Source organism: Varanus komodoensis, unplaced genomic scaffold, assembly GCF_004798865.1.
Source record: "Varanus komodoensis strain SLA01 unplaced genomic scaffold, ASM479886v1 scaffold4, whole genome shotgun sequence".
In the NCBI taxonomy this organism is placed as follows: Eukaryota; Metazoa; Chordata; class Lepidosauria; order Squamata; family Varanidae; genus Varanus; species Varanus komodoensis.
The window spans coordinates 42,870,355-42,897,152 of record NW_025335941.1 but is presented as its reverse complement, the minus strand read 5'-3'; the positions used below and the strand labels follow the sequence as shown (position 1 = coordinate 42,897,152).

Below are 26,798 nucleotides of genomic sequence, written 5' to 3'. Positions count from 1 at the left end.
TCATGCCTCCTAAATAATTGAAAGTGGTGAATGGATTATATTTAAACATATAAAGATGTTTCTAATATTTGATCTGGTATAAAGTCAATGCTTATAATTTTAAAGCTTCTTTGTCTATATATAGATAAAGGATGCTTGGCTTTGCTTGGTTGTTATGAGTAGTGTTGGGACTGAAAAAGATGGCTGCTTTGGGTGCCCATTCTCCAGGGCTGTTGGCTGGTCTTCAAAAGAATCAGAATCAGGGGAGAGGTACAGAATTAGGCTGGGAATGGGGGCCATCCCCAGGTTTGAGATAAAAAAAGTGGAGATGCTTAACTTAAGGCCAGACTGCCCAAGTGGGCAGACTGGGAATAACCAAGTTGTACAATTGACAGGAAGGGACTTGGAGCAGCGGAGCTATTCAGACACGGATGGGGTGGCCATGGCTCTTCACCCAGTGATGCATTAGCAGAAGAGGAGAGTGGCTCAGTTAGAGTGCTGGTGTGCAGAGAAGAGGCATGCTTACTTTTAGAAGGCCCTTCCCAAAGGGATGGGGGCCAGACAGGCTCATAAGGCAAGTTCCTGGAGGTGAATACTAAATTGGGTTCAACAAACCGCTCTGTGCATGCTCAGAAGTTTGTTCTGGGTGTTTGTGTACTTTGGTCAGTAAAGAACACTTTGCAAGAAAAGGTCTAGCATTGAATGTGCAAAGAAATGGCAACTTGCAACAGCTAGTTCAATTTTATTTTATTTTTTATTTTTTGGCACTGATTTAATTTGGGCTAGACGTCTTGTTAGGTCTCTTAATATGGAACGCTGAATGGATTGTTTGTGTGGACATACTCGTAATGTTTGTGTGACTTGTATTAGATATTGTTACAATTAGTAGAAAGATGTTAAAGCTTTTGATGCTTGTGAAAAATGAATAAACAATTGCATATTTAGATAAGAAAAATTCCTACACCTTCCAGACAGCCATGTAAAAGTTCTTAAACTAAAAGTTAACTTACTGATCTTACAAAAATATGCAACATGTCTCTAAGAGTGACCTCTAAAGAGAGTGCCAAGATAATGCTAATTAAAAATAAAAGGAGCCAGAAAATTATAGGGCAGTTAGCTTAACATCTGTTCCAGTTAAAAATGGTGGAAAGTGCTATTAAAAGTAAAATTATTAAGTTTATAAAGTAGAGGTACATAACTTGCGACTCTCCAGATGTCATGGTTGATAATTCCCATTATTCCTCACTATTAGTTACACTATCTAGAATAGATGGGAATTGTAGGCCAAAAAATCTGGAAGGTTACAAGATTCCTGCCCCGATATAGAAAGATGAGGCCTGGGAAAATGAATTATCACCATGGCTTTTGCAAAGTCATTCCAGTCTCAGGAATCTTTTAGAATTACTTGATAGTTTAGGTAAACACATGGAGTGGAGTTATCTGGTAGATATTTACATCTTCTTTACATCAGATAGTTTATTTTAATGCCTGTATTATGGTTGCTATTATTGTATTTACATTTTAAATATACTTGGGAAATGTTTAAACACAGGCTATTTGTGGACAAGGTGGTATATAACTAAAAATGGACTGACTAAATTAGCAAGAAAGCAGTTCTGTAGTTCCAGGGAAAGTTAAACATCCAAAGGATTTCTTGGAAAAATCCTTCCAAGGTCAGAAACCATTTCAAGGTGGTAATCTCAGAAGGGAAGTCAGAAATCTGACATCCTGCTGCTCTTGCAGCTGGCATGGAAAGAACTGCACTTATCATTCTTCCAGTTTGGAAAAATGACCTCTGGAAGGAAAGGGTGTACAGGCAGTCCACAGGTTATGAACAAGTTCCATTCCTGAGAATGTCTTTAAGATGAATTTGTATGTAAGTCAAATGACATACGTACGGGTCATATTTAGCTTGAGTAAACCAAATGTGGGTCTTAGTGTGTGTGTGTGTGTGTGTGTGTGTGTGTGTGTGTGTATTACCTTTCTATGCATATAAAACATTTAAGAAACATGACCATATACACTAAAACATCTTAATATAGTACAGTACCTCCTTTTGTCTTGCAGATTTGATTATTCACAAATTTCCATCAGTAATTAAATCATCATCTAAGAGAGAGGGGAAGTGAAAGGGGAGAGAGGGAGGGCCTCCAAAGCATGCCTTCTTTCCCTGTCCATCCAGAGAGGGAAATCTCTCTGGCATTGTGGTTTTTCCACTCTTGCAGGGGTCCTGTGCCCCTAATGCCCATGAATGTGGAGGGCTGACTGTATTTATTTTTTCAACTGCAGTTAAGTGAAACTGTGGTAATGGAAACAGCAGGTATGAAGTTTTTACTGTAATAGACATTATGGCAATTCGTTTGTAAGTACAGGTTGTTTGTAACTTGGGTATTCATAACTTGGTGATTGCCCGTATTCTAGTCGGCAGGGAGAGGAGGAGACTGGTGAGCCCAGGATATGAATGATACTATGTTTCCAACCTTAACCCTTCCCTCACCTCTGCTGTGCTCTTGCAAAGTTAACAAAGACAAGGTATGGGAAGATGAAGACAGCCTTTGCTTCTTCTCACACTCTGCCAGCTTCATGGCACATCAATCTTGGACTCCTCCAAGGTCAGATGTTTCAAAAATTAGGGCACAATTGATAGGATTGTGACAATATTCAATTTGAAAGCATTGTAAATTTACTTAGTCTGGAATACACTAAAATAATTGCTAGAAGCAACAATTCAAATATGAATTATTGAGTAAATTAACAGGAAAAGTTAAAACATGCTAGTGATTAATACAGTTTTGTTTTGATTATCAGTATCAAAATTTTCAAGTTTAGTATAGGTTTGTTGGGTGACCATATGGTAACTTAAACTGATTTTTAAAATTTTCCTTAAGGATGCTTAACTCTTTGTTGTGCATATTATTTTAAAAAGTCTAGAATTTTTAGAATTATGTCTGAACATGCTAACCAAGTGCTCTTGTTCAAATGTCTAGTAATTGTGGATTCCAATACTGTCATAATTTTAGTGGGCCTCACTTCTAATGAAAGATGCCACATTATCATACCCACGTTTGCCTTTAGCCCCTGCCAGCATTGACTTCCATTGCTCCCACTGTCAGTATGTGGGTCTGGCAGATTACTCCAAGGAAATCTGTAAGAGAGAAGCTGTAGCTCAGTAGTGCGAACTTGCCTGCATGCAGAAGGTTCCTGGTACAATTTGTAACATCTCCAGGTAGGGGTCGTAAAGATTCCTGTCCGAAACTGCTAGGCAGTGTTGACAGTACTGGGCTAGAGGTCCATTGCCCAGTAGAGGACAGATTTTAATAGCCTAATTTAAGAAATAATGCTCTAAGGGGAAAAAAGGAAAAGGAAAGAAAGGGGTTTAAATGGATTGTTACATATTGAGGCACTTAAAAGAAAACTACTGATGGAGACTTTGAGTGAAATCCTATACATTTTTATTCAGAAGTATGTCGCAGTTTCAATGGGACTTCCTTACAATAAGCATCTATTGCTTTTCAACTGAGAGTCCAGCAAAATAGCCGTAGTTAATTTATGTACCTTTTACTAGCTTTAGCAAGAGCCTTCCATAAAAGAAAGCACATATTTAAAGCCTGGAGAGCAAGTAAGCATGCAATTCTCAGATGTTTTGCACTCTTGGTTTCTACTTTAATGCAAGAGTATAAGAAGGGGAAGAGGGGGGATTAAGCGTGAAGTCTTTTCTTTTCTGAGCTAATGGTCCATGCAAACAATTGAAGGTATTTAATAAAGTATGCTGAAAGGTATCACCATATTGTATTTCTCCTCTCATGCAATTCTCAAAGAATGGTCTTGTGCAAATTTGCGTATTTTTCGCCTACTCTGTAGGCACTTTGGTTATTGTCATATGCCTGTAAAAGATCTAGAGATGTTCCTGAGAAGTTGTACCTCATTCAGGGAAACACTTCCCTGTCCTCACATTTGTTGAAATTAATGAAAAACTCAGATGAAGGAGAATTTGCCAGAATAGGAAAGGTCTTGGGGCACAGAAATAGCTCTAGGAAAGAGCTGTTTCTAAGAGCTGAGTTTAATATGGTATAGTGTGTATCTGTTTCTTAGATAAGGAAAAACCATTTTTATGGGGAGTAAAGGACTCTGAATAAAAATGATAAAAACTGGTGTTTAAGCTCAAATGTGGAACTTAAAATGGCATAAATTAATACACAGTATGATTATTTATTTATACACAGTTATGTGCACATTTGCAAATGAAGCTTAGCTTTAAAAAATCTTGGCTAATGAAAGATAATCACGCATATGACATACAAAGCACCAGTGTTAAATCATTCTCAGATTTTATTTTAAAAATAAGTGAAAAAAAGAATGAGTATAAATGAATAAATTTCTTCTGGAGTTAATTTAAGACATGTTGCTGCAAAACTTTATGCTAACTTATGCATACAAGGAAGCTAAAGCTGCTGAGCATTTTGCCTTAGTGGAAACAGTCAAATCAGATCCCTACTTATGAAGCAAATGAAATAAAGACCTTGGATAGTTCCAAGTAAGTCCTGCTCACTGCAACTTTGTCCTTGGAGGACAGTTATAGGAAATTGTTGTCTCAGCAGAGAACTTAAGCCTTATGCAGTTTGATGAGACCTGTAGTCTGCTTAACTTTTAAGTAACCTCCAGAAAAGCTGATTGGAGTCATTCCCTGGAGAAAGTGACCTAACTTTGTCCTCATCAGAGTCCTCTACCTTGAGTATCACTTTATTTCATCTTATATGATTATAGGACACAGAGAGCCAGTGAGATTGAACTTAAAATCAGACAGCCTTATATGGCGGAAGATAGTTCTTAAGTCATCTTGTATGTAAGCCATTAAAAACTAGTATCAGGACTTAAAATGGAGCCTGGAACAAAAAGGTAGCTAATGTATCTGCAACAGGATTACAATGATATGCTTTTACTTTCTTCACTTTGTGTCCTTCAGAATCTGGCAGCTGTGTTTTAGCTGATTACAATTTTTGAAACTGTTTTCAAGGGCAGCCACACTTAGAAAGCATTGCTGTGGCCTAACCTGGAGAGAAGTAGGCCATGAATTGCTGAGGGCACTTGGTCAGTAACATGCGGAAGCTGGCAGATCATGTTTTAAATTTACTCTTGAAAGGTGTTACTTAACATTTGTTTCCAGAACAATGCAAGTCTTTGCATTTGACATGGGGTCTATTTGCTTTATTCATTTAAGTAAATAGTAAGTATGTAAGTAAGTAAGTAAGTAAAGTAGACAAATATTGCACCAATCTGAGTTACAAGAAACCAATGAGGCAACAGATTATACAAAGTTATAACTCTAATTAAATGAAACTTAATATAAATAGAAATGTATATCTGGTGGCAGGATATAAAAGTGACCTTTCTCGTATGATTCAGAAAAACAAGGTTTGTTGAGAATGAATTCGCATGTTGAAATGTAAAACATGGTTTTACAGCTGTAATCAAGAGGAGGGGGGGTGGTATGAAAGTCTTAATAGACTTTCTTATGCAGTCTTATGCAGCAAAATGGCATAAAATCAGATTTTTAATATTCCATCAGGTATAAACATAAAATTTGAAGATTGACACTGAAGGAGGAATTGATTAGACTGTGAAATACAAAAGCAATGATGTATTGAGGTAGCATTTGAACAGTTATATAATTTGCTAGTTCTTACTTTACTAGTCACTAAAAGGTATTTTTGTTACCATATTTATTGGCTTTATATTAAATATAACTTAATAAACCCTTTTGGGGTAATAGTTAAGTTGTTGCCCCTTCCCCAAACAAAAATAACCATTCTTAGCTTTGTTAGAGTCAGTAAGCATATACAAGGACACTGCTTCTTTCTAGCTTACATTTAAAAATTAATGTAGAATGCAACTGAACATGTTTGTGTGTTTTTTTGAATATTATGGACTATTTTTATACTGCTGTAAGTTGTATATGTAGCTGGAATTCTAATGTAATATCCTGTTTGATTATGATATCCTAGTGTTCCATTTAGCATCTCTTTTCTTAAGCTAATTTTAATTTGAAGTAGCAGGATCACATACACTTTAAAAAGTTATCTTAGTACCCCTGGCAGTCTCCCCCTTCCCCCCTCTGTGTGTGTGTGTGTGTGTGTGTGTGTGTGTGTATACACACACACCTTACCCCACCCCTAGAGAGAGAGCATTAGAGAAAGTGCAATCTATTAAAATATCTGGAAAACAGAACAGTCTTGCCTGGCGCTGCAACAGTAGAAATGAAGGCACCAGGCAAATTTCTTTCGGGAGCCTATTCCAGCGATGGGGCACAAGCACTGAGAAAGCCCTCGTTCTTTTGCCTTCGCCCTCACTTCTTTGGGGAATGGTTCTTTAAGAAGGACCACCTCTAATCCAGATCTTAGCGGATGGGTACCTACATATGGGAGTAGGTGGTCCTTCAGGTATCCTGCTCCCAAGTCTTTTAGGGCTTTATATGTCAATAAAAGCACTTTAAATTGAGGTTGGGCCTCAACTGGTAGTCAGTGCAGGTGGTATAACATATGTGTAATGTGGGTGTACAGACTAGCTTGAAATTGAAGTTTCTGGACCATCTTCAAAGGCAACCCCACATTACAGTAGTCCTATGACAGAATGTTTTTCTTGCTCCTTTACAGAACCTTTGGTGCCTTTGCAATTATGAGAACAGAATACATAATTTATTAGACTTAAATTCCTTTATTAGATTGAGGCCTTTTTAGCTCTCAAGCAACTCCTGCTTGAATTCAGGCAACACTATAAACCATGGCAATACCCTGTTGGGTTTTAAATATTCCAAATGGCTGCTGGCATGTGCTGTAAGCCACTGTAGGCTCTACTGATTGTGTGAACCTGGAATATGTGCATAATATTCACATGCACATATTATGACCTTAAAATATGTTTAGTGTATTTGTTAACATAATATCAGGTGTTTCTTTTTTATCTACATCAGACCACTCATACAGCAAAGATACATTTATTGTCATGACTTGGCTTCATCTCTTCATGCATACCTGGAATGCCAGTGGAAAAATTCAGATAGGCTCTTGATAAAAGTAGGTTGATTTTCATAGGTCACAAAAGGTTAAGTAAGCATCAAGAGTTGCTTAATGTAGCCTGCTTAAATTCTTAGAACCTGGAAAATTAATTAACATTTCTTTTCATATGTGTTTGCTTTCAGCTGGTTGGTGGTGAATTCGATCTAGAGATGAACTTTATAATCCAGGATGCAGAAAGTATAACATGCATGTCAGAACTTTTAGAGCACTGTGATGTTACATGCCAAGCAGAAATTTGGAGCATGTTTACCGCCATCCTGCGTAAAAGTGTCCGCAATTTACAGACCAGCACAGAAGTTGGTTTAATTGAACAAGTGCTACTGAAGATGAGTACTGTGGATGATATGATTGCAGGTATATAAATGGATGAGTATAATATAAATGTTTCTGAACACTATGAAAAACTGATACTTTACAGTTTTTTTAGCTGAATTTGTGTGAGAACAGATGGAGTATGACATAAAAATAGGCCATCATTAGCAATTAACATCTCATTGGTTTTATCAGCTATGTTCAACTAATGTCAACATGCTTTGCAATTAATGAAATTGTGAGTACTTTGAAGAAATATGGCAATAGGATATAACTAATTCTGAGATCATGCTTTTAGGTTCATTTAAAAACTGTAATAATTAAATAAACATTTGTGGAACCTCACCATCTCAGAAATATAAATTAGGAAAATTGTGTTTGTTTATATTTAGAGAGTAGTTTTGCAAACTTAGCATTTTGTTGGGGAGAGGAAAGTGGATATTTTGTACAAGATTTTCAAGCCTTTAAAACCTACAGAACTAATACTAAAAATTAAGTTAGAAAATCTCAACCGCACTAAGTTAAATAAGAATCTGCTGTTATCAGTATTTTAATTGACTTTCCTAACAGCGATAGTGAGATATAGAGAGTATAGAGCAATAAAAGTCCCTTGTTTTGTCTTGTCTTGTCTTTTCTTGTTTTGTCTTGTCTGTCCCCCCCGCCCCTTCCCTTCCCGCCCCGCCCCTTCCAAACTATGTTAGTATTCTTTGTATTTCACACATTTAAAGCATGATTGTACATATGTTATCCTGTTATTTCACACATATCAACAGTTTTCTGTTAGATTCCTTGTAGCTTGTGCTCATCTATATTCTCTGACATGCATAATGCCTTTATAGTTCACTATGTAGTGCTGTACCTATTGTCTCTTTTCCTTATGCTGATAGCCCAATCCATCTCACCATATGGAGCACCAGCTATGCTAATCAGTAAGTCTCCAACAGCTCTCTGAAATTCCTCAGATTCTATCAGTTTCCGGGGTGGACCATCTTAATCATAAGGGGAATGTCCATTCACAGTCTGACCAGGAAGTGATCTGCCCATAACAGTGGGATCAGAGAAAATACCTCTAATGCCAGATCCCCAGTCTCACACATTATTGAGAACACAAGGTCAAGGGGATGTCCTGTCTAATGTGTTGGACTGGGTGGGTTCTAATGAGATACTTGCTACAAAGTCCCAACTTGAAATAGTCAATGCATCTTTGTGCAGAATTAATTGTTTGTTTGTTTAACTAAACTCAGAGTAGTTTAACAAGATTTCCATATCTGTGTGACAGCCCTAGTTTGTTAGACAAACTTTAAAAAAGGAGATGGGTCAGTACACTTACTTGGATACTGTAAGCATGCTGGCAGAATATAAATGTATTTTGGAAAACCACTAGTTTGGCCATTAACAGCTTTTCACCAACTACCTCTAATTATTTTGTCTGAACTTCTTTTTACACTAAATTAATTTGCCATGCTTTAAAGCCCTAAATGGTGTTGGCCAAATATTTTATTTCCACACCAAACTGACTGTGCATTAAGATCTTCTCCAAGCACTTCCTTTATTAGAGTATGTTATAGAATAACAGAGAGGAACCGTAGTTATAGCATATGCTCCCTAAACATGCTCACTTGGCAAAAATGTGTTGTCATTTTAAACTCTACTAAATACTATGTTTGCTGTTCTGTTGTATTTTGGTATTTTATATTATATTATGAAATAATTTCTGTTATGTAGCATCCTGAAGTCCAAATAGGACAAAGGGTAAGGATGCCCAAGGCAGTGGCCAATATGTTACATTAAAAAGCAAATAAAATTCCATAAAAAGGTAAGCTAGTATTCACACAAATGTCTTGTTTTGTTTATATCAGGAGCATGAAATTGTAGTTAGTAGAATTGCAGAAGGTGGTAATAAGGAATCGAGCATTCAGAAATGCTAGTTTTAAGGCCAATCCATCTTGTACCTGTGAAGCAGACTTTGACAGGAATGTAAACAAATATTAGAGTAATTTTATTTTTCTTTGAAGATCTTCTCGTTGATATGTTGGGAGTTCTTGCCAGCTACAGTATTACTGTCAAGGAGTTGAAGCTTTTGTTCAGCATGCTACGTGGTGAAAATGGAATTTGGGTATGTAGCTAATAAGAAGATACTTACAATTTATTGTTCTGCAAAGTTGTATGAAGTAACAAGTTGAGCTAATTGATTGCATTCTTTTAAAAATTGCTTCTGGTAACTTCTTGAAGGTTAATTTCTAGTTATTCTTCTTGCAGAACTGGTTGGTAGAATTATGCACAAATGGTTATACTTTATAATTTCACAATTTCATTGTTTTTACAGCCTAAACATGCAGTCAAGCTGTTGTCAGTCCTTAACCAGATGCCACAGAGACATGGTCCTGATACTTTTTTCAACTTCCCAGGCTGCAGTGCTGCAGTAAGTTTTAACCAATACCTTCCTTGCAAAGTAAAAGTTAATCCTTTAACAATTAGATAAATTCATTTAGTGGATTTTGAGAATATAGTTTGTGCAAATTTTCTCTCTCGTGCCACTTGCTACAATATTTTCTGTACTTTAATATTTAGTGTATGTATTGAGCTAATACATTTTTCACAGTGAAATAGTTTATAGCCAGGCTATACTGCAGGTTTAACACTTGATAACAGCATGCTAATATAACTAGCACAAGAAAAAGATGGGCAGTTGAAAAAGTCAAGCAGTAAACTGTTGCTGAGAGATTTTAAGGTCTTGTTTGTCTACTGAAAACCAGTCTTGCTGAGTGAATTAGGATAGCTTGACAAACTTGAGTTTGCAGATTTCCTTGCAACAGGATTGCAGATTTATTTTCTCTAAATCTAATTTAGCATTATAACACAATTCATGTTTCTATTTTGTTTCATTTTGTAGGCAATTGCATTGCCTCCTATTGCCAAGTGGCCTTATCAAAATGGGTTTACTCTTAATACCTGGTTTCGCATGGATCCATTGAATAATATTAATGTAGATAAGGATAAACCGTATCTCTATTGGTAAGTGAAAATTATAGCACAGTTGTATTATTTTAAAAATTCATTTTCAATACTTGCTAAATTGTAATATTTGTTTCTTTCAGTGTGAAAGATGACTTTTAAGAAATAGTTGTAAACTGATAAAAAGGATCCTGAAAAATAGAAAATTCCTTGTATAATTAATTGAATCTCCCATCCTAAACATACATAAAATTCAAGCAATTAAATATCTGTCCTATGCATGTTTAGACAAAAAATATTCCTACTACCATTCCCCAACTTGCCATTTTTGGCTAAACATGCATAGGACTGTGCTGTTAATACAGTAAATTACATCTCTGAATATTTTTACTTTGGATTAGAATATTTATAGCTTCATGAATTAAACTTAAACGTAAATAATTTAAGTATAGCACTAAGAAATTACCAATGAAAGTTCTAAGTTTATTACTTGGACCAGGAGTGTCTAATGTACTCTAGGTTGAAATTAGCCTGCACATAATTTTATTTTGGCCCTGTTGAGCTTTTCACATGTTTAAACAATTTTTTGGTCCTTGTTGCACAAAGAAAATAAAGTTATAATCAAAAATATATTTTGTCATTCATTATATGTCCATATCTGTGGTGTCCTTCCAGCTTGGTTCACCAAGATACAGAAAAGAACCTGAGTCCTGTATAGGAATAAAGTTGTGAAGCAAAATACACTTATGACTACTGCAGCACTGACTGGAATTAGTACTTAAATACAGTAGTTTTCTTTTGCTTTAATGCATATGCTTAAGCATAGACTTTAAGAGTATTGGATAAGAACAAAACTTAAGAATGCATCGCAGAAGTATTTATCCCCATTTAACTTTTCCACATTGTGTGTTACAACCTGAAATTGAAATGGATCTGCTATGGCAAGTTCAAATAAACTCTGATGCAACTCGCTGTCTCTAGAAGTCACATATTGAAAGCAGAGTAGTTGAATGGAATACACCCGTGTGCAGTTCTAGTGTGACATGTTCTCAGATTAGATGATGAGCAGCACCTAAATGAAAAACATCATGAAAATGAAGGAACTATCTCTGAGATAAAGTTGTGCAGAGGTACTAATCAGAGTTGGGTTTTAAAAAATATTGCAGACCATGAACATCTTCTGGACAACAGTTAAATCCATTATTATAAAAAAGGAAAAACATCTTAATTTCAATGCTGCCTAGGCAGGACTGTCCACCAAAACTCAGTAACTATATAAGGAAGGGATTTGTTATAGAATTAACCAAGAGGCCAATGGGGACTCTGAATGAGCGGGAGAGATCTGCAGCTAAAATGGGAGAAACTTTCCACAAGCTAACTATTACCCAGATGCTCCACAATAATGGGCTTTATGGGAAAGTAGTATCAAAGTCTGTTTGGACTTGCAAGAAGGCATATGGGAGACATGATAAACATGTGGAAAACAGTTTCTTGTCCTTTTGGTCCTGTTTGGCCTTGCTGCAAATTATGATGTATGATACAAAACCAACAGTGTTCATTGTTTGAACATACTATCTCCTTAGTGAAAATGGAGATAGCAGCATCAGACTGTGAGGATGCTTTTTTGCAGCAGCATCTGGAAAACTGGTCAGGATTGAATGCAAGAGGGATGGAGCCAAGTGCAGGGCAGTTCTAGAGAAAAACTTGTCCCATACTGCAAGGGACTTTGGAACTGGGTGGAGGTACATCTTCCGTCAGGATAGAGACCCTAAACACACAGCTAAAGATGCAAGTGGTTTAGACACAGGAATCTGAGTCTTAGTACGGTCCAATCAAATCCCAGACAAACGTCTGACACAGAATCTGTGGCAGGGTTTGAAAGTTGCTGTTCCTCATTGGTTCCCATTTAGCCTGACAGAGCTGGAACTGTTTTGCCAGGAAGAATGGACAAACACTGCAGGATCTATATACACAAAGCTGATAGAGACTTAAGCAAGAAGACTCATGGCTATAATTGCAGCCAAAGGTCCTTGTATTAAGTACTATGGTGTGAATGTTTATGTAACCAACAAGTTAGTTTTTGTTTATATAACTTCTGTGCCAGAAAAAAAGCCACTTCAGAGCTGAGAATCTTCTGTATGTTAAACAGTAACAATGCTGATTGAATACATTTTAATTCTAAGTTGTAACAAAGTCAAAAAGGAGAGTGCAAGGCAGTAATCTTTAAGTCCAGCTTAAAGAGTTTGTTCATCACTCTCGCCAGTAGCACTTTTTCAGGGATCATTAGACAAGATTATATGAAATAAAAACTGTTGGAGCTGTGATTAGGAATTGAGAAATGTTTCCTTTTGATAAAAAATGTTCTTCTCCAAATTATGCTATTTGAAACATTGGAGGTTTAACTGAAAACATGTTTTACTTGCAGAAGATATATAATAAGTTCACTGATGTTTAGGTACACTTGCTACAAGCTGGAACTTAGTAATCGCTCTTCCTCTTGACAGATGTACACTAATTAGACAACACATGATTGTTATAATCCAATATAAGAAGTAGCCCTGAGAAAATACAGTTTGGGTCCCAATTATTTTCAGGATCATTAGTGTTCATTTTTTATTCAGTGCTGAAAGATATTTATCTCCAGTAGAGTTTCTATACTTCTATACTAAGGAAGCAGCTGAATGATAGAAGGCTTTGGTAGCAGTGATGAGGTCAGTTGTATATGGGATGCAAAAGGAAAATGCCACTGAAAACTACTCTCTTCAAACTCATAGAGTTATTGTTTGCTCCTCCCTCTTATATATTTGTACTATGCTGTTTGTTATACCTTGATTCTCTGTTACCCAAGAAATCACTTCTTGAAAGTGCTCTGGATTGATATGATCCCACCTTATCTGTGCCTTCTGCTATTCGTCCTGCTATTCCTTTAACAAGTCCTATCTATTTCCCCTGTTTTGATATTGTACTATAAACTTTATGGGTAGAATCTATCTAGCTCCTGTGTTCTGACCAGCACTTAGCATTCTGGTGCTAAATTTTTAATAACATTGAAGATAGTGAAATTTTATTTTTAACCCATAAATACATAAGTTTGTGGGTTAGATGCAGACTTTGCAATCAAATGTCCTTGTTGGAAAGGACATTTGGTTACCATTTAGTGACATTTAACATCCCATAAACATCTAGCTAGGTCTCTGAACTGCTTCAGAAAAGGCATTTTCTTCTTATATGGATATAGCAGAAACATAAATCCATCCACATACATTTTTGAAAATTATTATAGCATTCAAATATAACATAAAAAACACGGTAATTTACACACGATTGGCAGAGAAAATGGAAGGAAAGTAGCCCTTATTATTGCTCTTTGGGTGCGTCTTATTTTGACATGTAGCAACTCTTTACAAGTTGACAATTGATTTAATTAGAGATTTGCTACATATCCTGGAGTGAGATTGTGCCGATGCTTGAAAATAAATCAAAGCAGAATGTCAGTATACTGCAGGATCTTCTGAGGTGAAGGGAGGACATGTTTCTCCTTCCATTCAAAGGAACAAAATCTAACATGAAGGAATATTTCCCAAAAGCTAATTTGGTATGTGATCAGAAGTGGCAGAAGTTGATGTTTTAAAAGGTTAGTCAGCACTGTAGTTCATGCAAGTCAAGAAAATTGTTTTAAAATGTTTAGTACATTACTAATTGCATGGCTAGAAAGACACAAATTAACTTAGTTTGAAGTTATTGGGATGGATCCATATCTAGACATGCTTAGAGTTAACCCATTCAGATAAATGGGAAAAGCTAATCAATGACTTACAGATGTGTTTTTAATACTAAGCTAAGAGTTTTTGCGTAAAGAGTTTCATGTAGAAACAAGAAGACCTTTTGTTGTTAATTACTGGATTCATATGACATGTTAAGGAAAGTGGGTTCTGCAGCATGCTTGTCCCAGTGTGACTTGATATGTTTTCTAAACCTGCCAGGATAGCTTATGCACAAACCACCTTACTGTTGGGTTCAAGGGTTTGGTTACCAGGGTTACATCTAAATACAGCAGGGTAGTAGCTTCAGCATGGTTTGTTCAAAAGGGCTAGAGACCACTGGCAAGATGGTGAAAAACATTGTCAATGTCCTCCTTCCCCTCCTCCTCTAGTTTATGGCTTTATTTGATAATGGCTGGTGAAGTTATCTGAGGCATGAGCCAAAGGCCTATGTATAGACATATGATTGACTTACCTCTTATGAAGAGTGTGTACCCCCCCATGTCAGACTGTGTCAATTTGAGAAGCTTCCCATATCCTGTTTTCATGAGACAAAATTCCCTCCTTCCTAAAAGTCCTTTTATCCACCCTTCATGCAATGGGGTTGTTATAAAAGTGGGGAGTGGGGAGGAGAATTTTGGCCTGAAAAAGGAACAGGAAAAGCTTTAAATCCACTTCATCACCAGTGGCCTAAATTGGGATGGTGCTGCTTCCTCAGAGGTAAATGAATCATGCATACACTCAAGGCTCTGCTTGGGAGAGGAATTGGTTCTCAACTGTGAGGAAAAGCCAAATAGGCTTTAAAAAAAATCAAAGAACAGCCAACAACTTAAAAAAAAGAAATCAGATGGTGGAGGGAAGCTTTTTTTCTTACTACTCAGAAAGTTCTTTGCAGATATTAGAGAAGGAGGAGAAGGGTGAATGAACGTGGCTTTTCCAGGAGACATAACAAAGGATTTTTTTTAAAGTACTTGATTTAACTTTAAACAAAAGTCTTTGCAGGTCTGATAGATGTGTGGGTGTTTCTGTATAAGCACTGAGGACTACCTCAGTGCTTATAGAGCATGGGTCCTCAAACTAAGGCCCAGGGGCCAGACCCGGCCCACCATGCCTATTTGGACCCACTGCGCCCATGCATGCACCTGCTGCCGTCCACCTCGCCCCGCGCACAGGGAGGCAGCGGTTTGCTCACTCGGAGAAAATTATCTCCAAGCGAGCAAGCTGCTGCCTCGTGCTTCATGCGCCTGCCTCACCTCCCCTCGCCACACGCACCTGCCCGTGCCTTACCTCGCCACATGCCCGCCCCCACCTCAGTGCACATGCCCGCACGCACTGCCCCTTCTCCTTCACCAGCCCACATGCACCACCAGCACAACCTTTCCGTCCCGCGGCCAGCACTGGCACCTTTCAACTGGCCCCCTGCTGAAAAGTTTTGAGGACCCCTGATGTACAGAATACCCTTCTGATGTCCTGTCTGATGCCCTACAGTAGTGGTCTTTCAGAATGCAGGCATAATCCTGATTGCCTTAGATGCAGCAGCATACGGTATGGAATCTGTACCGTATATACAAACAAATTTAAAGTACACATAAAACCGCAGGTGGATAAAAATGAAAACCTTTTTTAATTCCCTCTTGTAAATCAACTTTAAAATAGAAATAAAATTAAGCAGATTTTTTCTTCTAGGGAATCTTGTATGAATTACATTCTTTTCATACAGTTTGCCCACTCAGTGGTAATACAGAGGGGTGACTACCTTAAAGAAATGTAAAAGCTGCTCTTGCAATTCCGTCACCCCAAACCTGGCTCTCTGAAATTTGGTAACCTTCAATCCCCAGAAGGGACAACTCTGTTCTGTAAAAAGGGGACAACAATGGTATATGTTAGAGGTGTGTTTAAGGAAATCAAATAGGAGTGCCTTACAATGTTCATTAAAAGCAATTGGATAGCACACTTGAAAATAAGTTATGCTGCATTGTGGACAGAGGGTTTAGGCTATTTGCCATAACTATAACTGTAAATAAATAAAGAAAATACCAACAGTTTTGGTATGTAAACTGGAAACTTTTACAGTGCTCTTTTGATTGTGTATGCATTGAGTATTGATATATGGATGATTTTAATTCTGTCCTTTAGTAGAGGTTGAATTAAGTACCTCATGGTTTTTGCTAGATCAAAGTAATTTTCTTGGAAGACTTAAAAATGCTTTTTCATTATTTCAGTTTTCGCACTAGCAAAGGTGTTGGTTACTCTGCTCATTTTGTTGGCAACTGCTTAATAGTCACATCACTGAAGTCAAAGGGCAAAGGTTTTCAGCACTGTGTGAAATATGATTTTCAACCACGCAAGGTAAGCACAGCATACTTATATTATGAATGGCAACAACTATCAGACACCCTTGCAGTGAATTGTGTCTTTCCTACAAGTGTTCTTCAGTTTTCAGGAAACAAGATACAGTGATACCTTGGCTCACAAATTTAATCTGTTCCAGGACTCTGGTCATGACCCAAATTGGTCATGAGCCAAGTCAAATTTCCCCATAAGGGTCAATGTAAATAAGGTTAATCGGTTCTGTAACTATATATTTTTTTACTCACAAAAAGAGGGAGGGGGAGACGGGCACAGGCACAGGTGCGCTTGGGCAGGGAACACTGGTGCAATAGCGGCCATCTTCCCTCGCCCCCCAGCACTGCCACAATTGCGCCCGTGCAGGGAAGGTGGGCGCGCTCACACTCATCACCTGATGCAGAGTTCGTGACCTGCGGCAAAATTTTTATGAAATTTTTGTTCACGACCCAATTTGGTCGTGAACTGAGGCATTCGTGAGCCGAGGTACCACTGTACATTATGTTTTTTATGAAGAAGTCTATGGCAATAGAGATAATTAGATTACTTAGGTTATACTTCATGTAAGCCAAAATTATGCTATAGCTTATATCTTAAGGAAATGCTAACATGGTTTATTTCCAGAAGTTCTTCAAGATATTTCAGAACTAATCCATTTTTTCTTGAACTTTAGCATTGTTTGGAGGCATTTAATTTTAATCTTAGCCTTTCTACAAATAGGAAAATAGAAATATTTGTGACTAAAATACATGGCCTTCTAAAGAGGAATGATCCACCCATTAGAAAACATACTAGTGGCTGGGATATCGTGTGTATGTCTGCATTTGCTGCTCAGTGACATTTCTAGTCTGCCAAGGAATGCGGGTAAAAAATAGTTAAAGGTGACCTATAAATAGGATTACTAAAGTTCCATCACTATTTGGATTATGTTTTAAAATGCCAGGGATAAAATGAACATAAAGCATTTAATAATTTTAAATGAAATAAATTTTATCCCTACAAACAACTAAAATTCAAATAATTTAGGCCTAGGGAATGTTAACAATTGTGGTTGTCATTCCCTTATCCCATTTTCCCTTTTCTGCCTCCTAGCAGGAAACAATGGTAAGAGGCTTGCCGGCTCGGCATTCGTAGCTGAAGTGCTTTGAGTGCCTTGGTGATGCAGTAGTAAAAGAATCCAGTCTTTTCCCAGCTGATAAGCTGGAGTAAGGGCTGGGATCACAGTGCAGCTCTCAGGACAATCTCTATAGTTGGTGGTTGGATGGGAGGCTGGCATGCCAGAAGGTGGTAACACACATCAATTGTAAGTGAAAATGTAGTAGCCTCTGCAAAGCAGATGCCAGAGTATATGAGTTCATGTGGTAGTTCTTTTCTGGAGCCGATAGAGTAATTTATGAAATAAGTCAGTATGGTGTGGTGATTAGCAAGTTGGACTGGGGACCTAGGAGATCCCCATGGAGCAGACTGGGTGACCTTGGACCACTCACTCGCTTTCAGTCAGACTTAGCCCACAGGATTGTTGCGGCATATAATCACAATATCTTCAAATGATTTGCAAAAAGATATATTCATCTTGCAACAACTCACTAGATTCTAGCCTGTCTCACCATATGAAAAATACCAGTTACCCTTCATTTTTAATTTCAGTGAGGCACCTAAGAATTGGAAAGTTTCCAGCTTTGACATTTGTGTTCAATGTTTTCTTCAGAATGACATTTTTTCCTATTTATACCTGAGATTCATTTATATTCATATCTTTAGAACCCTGAAATGAAGGCTTATTACTCACAGTCATTGCACTAAATACATGTACATGCCAAAACTTGTGCTTTTCTTCTTCCTAGCTTTTGGTCTTGTATTTTGGTGTTGGTGTAGTCAGCATGTCATTGGAGGTTCCTCTCAGCCTTCGTTCAAATTAAGCTGATCAGTAAGACTATGCTCTAAGTGTTAGCTGTAAAAGAAAGTAAGATTGGACTAGGAACATATATAAACATGCAATAGCTTCACACAACTTGTCCTCCTGTAAAACATGGTCTATGTTTCGCTCCTGCACTCTTTTATGTACATTCCAGAAGTCTCGTATTTGGAAGTTTTCAGGTGGTGACACTTTTTGGAATGTAATCCTCACCTTGGAAGTAAAAAATAAAGGATGAGTTATTCAGATTACATGCTGGTACCAAATATTTGGAGTACTTTCCTGTGCACGTGTAGGGTATCATTTGGAGGAGAGGATCAAGACTGACGCCGCAGAAATTAAGCACTCTAAAGGATGTACTGCGTAGAGTTGAGTAGAACAGTATGCATTATTTTCCTCCTTTGCATTTAAAGCTGTTGTACTTGGCTCAGTTTCACATTTTGCCATTTCTCATGAGAAAAGGCTGGCTGAGAGTGTAGCCTTTGTCATTACAGCTGTGAAGTATTAGTTGTAAGTATATTCTGGTTTAACTGGATCATTCTAAAGAGGAATGATCCACCCATTAGAAAACATGATAGTAGCTGGGATATTCTGGTTTGATTGGGCCTTACACACTTCTCAATTTTAAATTTATGTAATAAGTTGAGTTATATCTACAGATTTCAGCAAAACAGATAACTTATTTCTTACAGGACAACTTAATTGCATTTATATTCAAGGAAAAACTGTTGTATAATAGTCAAAAGTATTGTGGTATTTAAAAATGTAATGCTGTTGCTTCTTGTTAATAATATGTTTTCCATTTCTTTTTAGTGGTACATGATTAGCATTGTACACATCTATAATCGCTGGAGAAACAGTGAAATTCGTTGTTATGTAAATGGTCAGTTAGTATCCTATGGCGATATGGCTTGGCATGTGAACACAAATGATGTACGTGTTTTTCATTTTTATATTCCTGAAAATATTCAAAGTAGCATTCAGAAATAAATTCCCTTTTTGGAAAATGCTTATGAAGGTACCAAGAGACCACAACCCTCCCTAAGTCCAGTCTTGAGATATTTTGCTTCAGTTGGAAAAGGTCTGCTGAGAGACCATCCCATTTCAAGGCCAAACTAGAAGATGTGAAAGTTTGAATCTCTCCAATATGTTTGTTTTTAGTGGAAAATTGTTTTGGAAACTTTTCTTTTGACAGAACAACAGTACTTGAAAGGGAAAGCTAAAAAGTCTATATAAACCTTTTCTACATGTATCCTTTCAAAATTGCTTAAACATATGGAGAGACTGTATCTTTTCCCCAACAAGGCCAGTATCTTTGAGGAAAAGAGGGACTGGATCAGGAAAATTGAGTGCAGAAAAAGTATTTACTTTTCCTGCTATAAATGTATTTCAAGTTCAGCCAATCATTCTTCCCAGAGTTCCTGCTCCAATACAAGTTTGTGAGTGGGAGAGGGGGCTGTGGCTGCTTAAATAAAAATAAAGATGAGATCCCCCAATAAACTTAAGCTCAGTTAATCTAAGTTCAAAATGTGATGTAGATCTTATACTTTTCAAGTATCCTAGAGATTGTTCTTAGACTTTTCTTTGTGCTTCTTGTTAAAGGAGAAAGGATCTTAGCTTTATAATAAAGTTTCAGCTGAAGTTTAATTTGCCGTTCTGGATGAATTTATTTGTAATTAACATGTCATGAAATTTTAATCTTGTAACATTCAGATAAAAAGTATCATTTACATTATAAACAAACTAGTTTAATTTGAATCTGAAAGTGAAATAAAAATGTAAAACTTAGGGTACAACCCTATGGCTAGTAGAAGCGATCAGGACGGCCATCGAAAATTTTGGAGTCCCAGCTCAAGTCTCAGAAATGTAGTCCAAGGGTGGTGGTGGGACCCTAAATTTGTAGCATTCTTCTTTTGGCCTTGCAGTCAGTGTAATTCATTTTTCACTGGCTGCTGCTCTGAGGTTAGAAAATGGAGTTTGGAGCTGGTGTTGGGAAAAACACTTTGTGAAGCAGGAAGAAATGAAGTTGTACAGCAGTGCAAGATATCCTGAGAGAATCTCAACTGTTTCTCCTAGCAGGCAGGAGAAAACACTTAGTTGGCCAAAATCATATGTCTAAGTGTTTTTCAGGGTTGGAGAAGCACAGAGGTGACCTTGGCCCCACATTTCAGCCCTTGATAAGATGCATATAAGCCTTTGATTTCAGGGCAGCCACTTTGGATTGTGCTGGCCACTATAGAAGATGCAGAGTTTAGTTTTATAAAAAAAATGTATTGTACTTGTATGGCAAAAGTAAAATAAAATGTATTACTACAGCTTGTGTCTTTCTTTCTGCATGTTTATAACTGAATATTTGTTTGTACATGGCTCTAAACATTTATATATATTCTAATACAGAGTTACGATAAATGTTTTCTGGGATCATCTGAAACTGCTGATGCAAACAGGGTGTTTTGTGGGCAGCTTGGGGCAGTCTATGTATTCACTGAAGCTCTCAACCCAGCACAGATATTTGCAATACATCAGCTAGGACCTGGATATAAGGTAGTGGTGTATTTTAATTTCAGTTCAGAAAAAATACCTGTTGAATTAAATGTTTAACACAGTCAAACTGTCATGATATTTGGAGTCCACTGAAATATTCTTAAATTATAACTATGAATTCATATTTTTATGTATATCCATCTGATACCCAACTTTTGCACTAAGGTAAATACACATAAATAAATTCATGTAATAAAGAAAAGTAACAGAATATTGATGCAAAGCTATAATCTGTAGTAAAGGAATTATCTATATCTTTCTGCAACTGACAGATATACAGTAAAGTTCAGATTACATCTGTGAATTTATGTGAACAATTATAGAAAGCCTTTCCTAGAAAAACATATGAAAAGCAATGGTTAGATGGAGCTATGTATGAATCAGTATTGGTTTATCCTGCCATTCTATTAGCTTACTTAGGATGGGTAAGAAAAACAAGAATGTGCAGAGCAATTATAGCACCTCAGGAAACATAGGACTCATGTTGAAAATAAAATAAAATAAAATTACCTTTCCTCTGTTCCAGCAGTTAATGATCTTTAGTTGCAATCTTAATGTTGTAAAAATGTATAGTATGCTTAGTTTTAGCCAGAAGTTAGTCCTACTCTCAAGTGGAATTTATTCTGAAATAAGGGTATTTAGACTGCAGTTCTAAACAGTGTACTATATTGGCTATTTGAAATTGATATTTTGAAATGACAAACTTCTTAAAAACATGTTGCATTAATTTAGTGACTTGCTTGTACTCATCAGCAATATTATTTTCCTTGACAAATGATTTCAACCCGTTATAGTAGTAACTAAATATTTTCTCTAGTGCTCAATCAGTTGAACAGAAGCAAAAGTTATGAATTGCAATATATTTCACCATGGTAACATCTGATCTTCAAAGGCTGTTACACTAGTTCTATATATCCAGATACGTTTATTCTAGCAGTTTCAAAAATAGTTTTTCGTATGACAGTGGATGTCAATTTAAGAAATACTCAGTCCTGATGGGAACATGCATGGCTTTGCAGAACTTATACAGTCAGCCCAGGAACAGAAGGGGAAACACCATTTAGAAAATTCCAAATTAAAGATAAATGGCTTCCTCCATGAAAAAACTGCCAGCCCCCACCAGTCAGAGGCTGGCAGTAACAACACCATCATTCAGATGACAGCAGCATATGAGGGGAACTGTCAAACTGGGGTTGATGTAATTACTTCCCTAGAAACATGCCTGGACCACCACTGCACCCAGCAAGCCAAGACTGCATTCAGAGTACACAGTAACCACACACCAGGGGTTAAGTATGGGCTCAGTGTGGGTTGTTGAAATGTAGGTTATTGCAGTGTCTGAACTTAGCTGAGGTAAAAAAAAACATTGTGAATGTTGCATATTTCACAGCCTAACAGCAAACCATAGGCACTCTTCATGGGTACTCTGTGGCTAACAAGCCATGACTTGTTAGTGCAGCTGGGTTCAGACAATGCAATAACCCACATTTCAGCCCTTGAATGTGAGTTACTCTGTTATTTAAATCCAATAACAGTGGGTTTACAGCACTGCTACTCTATTATATCCTGTGTCACAGACCACAAGAACTGAACTATTATTGAGAATCCCCAAGCATTCTTTCAGGCCTGCTTTTGAGAACAATACACAAATGTAAGGATTTTATGGAAAAGTGAAGCAATGTACATAGGTCACTTAGCAAAAGGTCTGCAGAGAGCACACCCAGCTCTCCTGGGAATAAGACTTTAGAACCCATGAAGAGGCACACACTATTTTGTGCAGCTAGAAAGGATGACAACTAGGGGTGGTACAAATGCACACTATGGCATCCTGAGTAAATAGTTTTACTATGGCAAAAATAAAAAAAAATTCTATAAAAAAGAAAAAAATATATGATGTCACCAGTGTGTAATAAATATTTGCCAGGACTTGTACAGTTAAATTTGACCATGAAATTTAAATATGTTAAATCTGATTATCATTGCTGCTGCTTCTTCCATGTTATATAAAAGCTTTATTTTTTAATTGTCACAGTGTCTTATAGTTCTTGCTTTCTTTCTTAGAGTACTTTTAAATTTAAATCTGAGAGTGATATTCATCTGGCTGAACACCATAAACAGGTTCTGTATGATGGGAAACTTGCAAGTAGCATTGCCTTCACTTACAATGCTAAGGCTACAGATGCTCAGTTATGCCTTGAATCCTCACCAAAGGAAAACCCTTCAATTTTTGTACACTCCCCGCATGCTCTCATGCTCCAGGTTTGTATCTGTTGCGTTCTGTATGTGTTCTTAATGGCCCCTGAACTTTTACGTTAGTTATGTTTTAAATGTGTTTTCAAAGCAGCTCTTAATTTGTACAATTTGGTTTCTCTTTGTGGGTCTTTTAATCATCAGTATGCCTTATCCTAACATTTCTTTATCTGGTGAATTGATTGCCTTGGGCTTGGCTCTGAAGGAAAAAAAAAACCTAAAGGAAAAGGCTAGGGCACATGTTTTGCATGGAGGCGTAAGAGGAAAAGAGAGGAATCCTTCTGCAATGATTAATTAATTAATTAAAAGCGTTTCTATACCATCCCCTACAGAATATCTCAGGATGGCTTGCAATATATTTAGATAACTTGGGATTTCTCTTGCATGCTACTCATCTTCTCACTTGGAAGGGAATGTGCTGAATTAAGAACTTCACCTTGACCTTGCATACCCTGAATGGGGAATTATGATGTTTCAGCTATAGACATCCTTGCTTCAGTCAATTTGTTGTTGTTAGTTGCGAAGTCGCATCTGACCCATCGCAACCCCATGGGCAAAATTCCTCCAGGCCTTCCTGTCCTCCACCATTCCCTGGAGTCCACTTAAGCTCGCACCGACTGCTTCAGTGACTCCATCTAGCCACCTCATTCTTTGCTGTCCCCTTCTTCTTTTTTCCTCAATTAAGTGCAAATTTTGTACAATTTCTTTACCACTCTACATCCATCATTCATCTCCAGACGCAGCTAAGAAAAAAATGAAACCTTGGAGAATTACTGCCACTCACCTTAGAAAATACTGAACTAGATAGATGTCAAGATCTGGGCACCTACACGGCTGCATCTGTTGGCCTAGCACCAGAATAACAACCCTGGTGGATGCAGGATTAGTCCCAGCCTCTGTTGCAGCTCCCAAGGCCTTAATGTGTACCGCCTGGGACCCCTGAGAATGAGCTATTTAAGAGCAGTCACTTGCCTCCAGAAGCTGCTTTAGAAACCTTTGTTTTTAGTGTGTTGTAGCTTGTTTTATGTCTTGTTATTTCTGGACCTTGCTTTGTTATCTAGTTCCTGTTACTTGTCTTGTTGGCTCCTCACCTCTTGCTTGTTCTGAATGCTTTTTTGCCTATTTGGCAATACTTTACCTTGTTCTGTGACCTACTACTGGTTCTGCCCTTGAGTTATTTGGTATTACAGTTTGTGCTTGTGACTAGACTAGTTACTGGACTCTGGACTTGTATCATCTTGGTCCTTGTTGCAACAACATCCTGAGGGGGGAGATTTAGAGATAGGGAGTCTATCTGATCCAGCTTCCTGAGGAGTGGACCTGATAGTCTGTTGGCACAGTCACAGGGTGGCCCAAATGGGGTCCCAGAGGGAGGAATGGAGGTGTGTCCATTTCTGAAGCATTCCTCCCTCTAGAGACAGATATAAAGGATTCATAAGCAAAGCTTTGTGTGAAGGGGGCCAGAGAGGGTTCAACATTTCGTTTTGTCTATGTGCAGAGTCTTACAGGTAAAATAAAGACATTTAGCAAGAAGTGCTGGTGAGTCTGTTACTGAGGAAGTACTCAGCTCACAACAGAATCATAGAAACAAGTCAGAAGGGGCCTCCCAGGTCCCCTAGTCTTACCCCACGGCTCCAGCTGCTCATGTGGTTGTCCAATAAGAAAAATAAGGCATTTGGCAAGAAGTACTGTGAGTCTGTTACTGATGGGAGGGGATACTCAGCTCAGAACAGAAAGGAACATATGTTTCAGTCTTTCCCATTAAAAGAAATAAGATTCAAAAGTGCAATTATCCACTTGATAATAAATGTTTGAAAACTGAGATATAAGTAATGCTATTAGTATTATAGTATATGGAGGCCAGGTAGAGTAGAACTAATTTTTTCTTTTTTTTAATGTAGGATGTCAAAGCAATTGTGACTCATTCGATTCACAGCGCAATTCATTCAATAGGAGGAATACAAGTCCTTTTCCCTCTCTTTGCTCAGTTGGACAATAGGCAACTGCATGACAGTCAAGTGGAAACAACTGTCTGGTAAGTTTGTTACAATATTCAGCAGGTTTTACAGTAGATGTAATAAAACGCTGGAATGCCTTTTCTCACTGTATCAAGCTCTGTCTTTTGCCTTCTTCTCCCTTTCTAGATGTTTCTTACACTGAGATCTGTGATGAGGAAATAGATTTTAAGGTTGCACACTAAGGGAGCAGGACATCATAGGCTGAGGCTGGGGGAGGAATGAAAAGAGGCTAAAGTTCATATGTGGATTACAAAATACCTTTCAAGAAAACTGACATTTCTGTGGAATGCAACTACAATATACATAAAAATATCTAAAGGGCTAATCCATTCTGTGATGTGTAGAATTGTGTAAGAATCAATAGCTATTTTCTAGCTTGCTTTGAAATGTGAAAAACTATTATAAACATGCTAGAAATAGAGAGAGAAAAGTAGTTGTTGTAATTACATGGTATGGTTTATAAAATTTACAGAAGACTTGCCAAAAAATGTATCCCAGTACTTACTTCAGACATTTGTCATATTGGCTAGTAGATCTTCTGTCAGTAAACTAGAATCAAATTTGTCTTTCTATTTGTATACCACACTAATTGGATAGATAATAATCTACTGATACTGAATGTTACTTTTTGTGGTAAACATCAATGTTTTGTTAAGATTTTACCACAGTATCTCTATCTTAAAAAGTGTGTGGTACTCTTGAGGAAGTTCAGTGCTACACTTCAGTGTTCCTCAATATTTTATTACAAAGAATTGTATATATTCTGAGTTGAAAGTTCTCAAAGCTTAGCAAATGAATATGGCTAGTAGCAGAAAGAAAAGACTTCCAACAATTGCTTTCAATAAACTTGCATTAATGGAAAATTACTCTTTCAGGCTGCACATAGGCTATTAAAGGGCATAGAAAAATTAGAATATAACTGTATAGCTGAAACTTGTTGCCACCAAGTTTGCTTTTCAGTTGATTAGATTAGATGTAGAAAGCACTCTTAGTAAGAGTAAGTTTTTTGGGTTCTGAGATTCATCTATTGAAAGGCATAGAAATAGAGTAAATTATAAAACTGTGCGAAACTTCAAAGGTGGGGGAGGGAGAAATTACTGGATTTAAACTCAAACAACTATTTCTTGACCAACAAGGCTAGAAAAAGGGTAAGGGAAGATATGATAGAGTTATGTAAAAGTATTCATTGTCTGAAGAAGGTGGAAAGGGAGACACTGTAAATATTGGTCATCCCATGAAACTGAATGATGGAAGAATTCAGAACAGATACAAGTACTTCTACACACAGTGTATAGTTAAAGTATGGAATTCACTCCCACAAGATGTAGTGATGTCTAAGAATTTAGGCAATGTTTAAAGGGGATTGGACAAATTAATGGCAGAAAATGCTATCCGTGGCTACTAGTCCTACTGGCTTGTAGTCCAGTTTCAAAGGCAGTGTACCTGGGAGCATAGGCAGGAGGATGCTGTTGTACTCTTATCTTACTTGTGGGATCATAGCTGGTTGGCTGGGAACAGAAAGCTGACCTAGATGAATACTTGGTCTTGTGCAGCATGACTCTTATATTTATGTTCCTTCTGTTAGACTTCCTAATCTCTTCATATTTATTAGAGTTTCAAGAGGCACTTTGGAAGTAGAGAACCA

General features: G+C 37.3%; 1 protein-coding gene across 16 annotated transcripts in view; it reads left to right on the top strand.

The window, feature by feature from the left end:
• Positions 1–26,798, top strand: part of NBEA (neurobeachin) — a 450,384-nt gene that overhangs the window by 28,790 nt on the left and 394,796 nt on the right. For all 16 annotated transcript variants that reach the window (XR_006415936.1, XR_006415934.1, XR_006415933.1 and 13 more), the window contains 9 exons: positions 7,175–7,406; positions 9,380–9,480; positions 9,691–9,786; positions 10,258–10,379; positions 16,303–16,429; positions 19,155–19,274; positions 20,739–20,885; positions 22,947–23,144; positions 25,037–25,170. Coding sequence is in view for 12 of the 16 variants with exons in the window: in XM_044442661.1 (XP_044298596.1) it covers positions 7,175–7,406; positions 9,380–9,480; positions 9,691–9,786; positions 10,258–10,379; positions 16,303–16,429; positions 19,155–19,274; positions 20,739–20,885; positions 22,947–23,144; positions 25,037–25,170 (1,277 nt within the window). In the remaining 4 variants the exon portion in view is untranslated. The remainder of the gene's footprint in view (positions 1–7,174; positions 7,407–9,379; positions 9,481–9,690; positions 9,787–10,257; positions 10,380–16,302; positions 16,430–19,154; positions 19,275–20,738; positions 20,886–22,946; positions 23,145–25,036; positions 25,171–26,798) is intronic.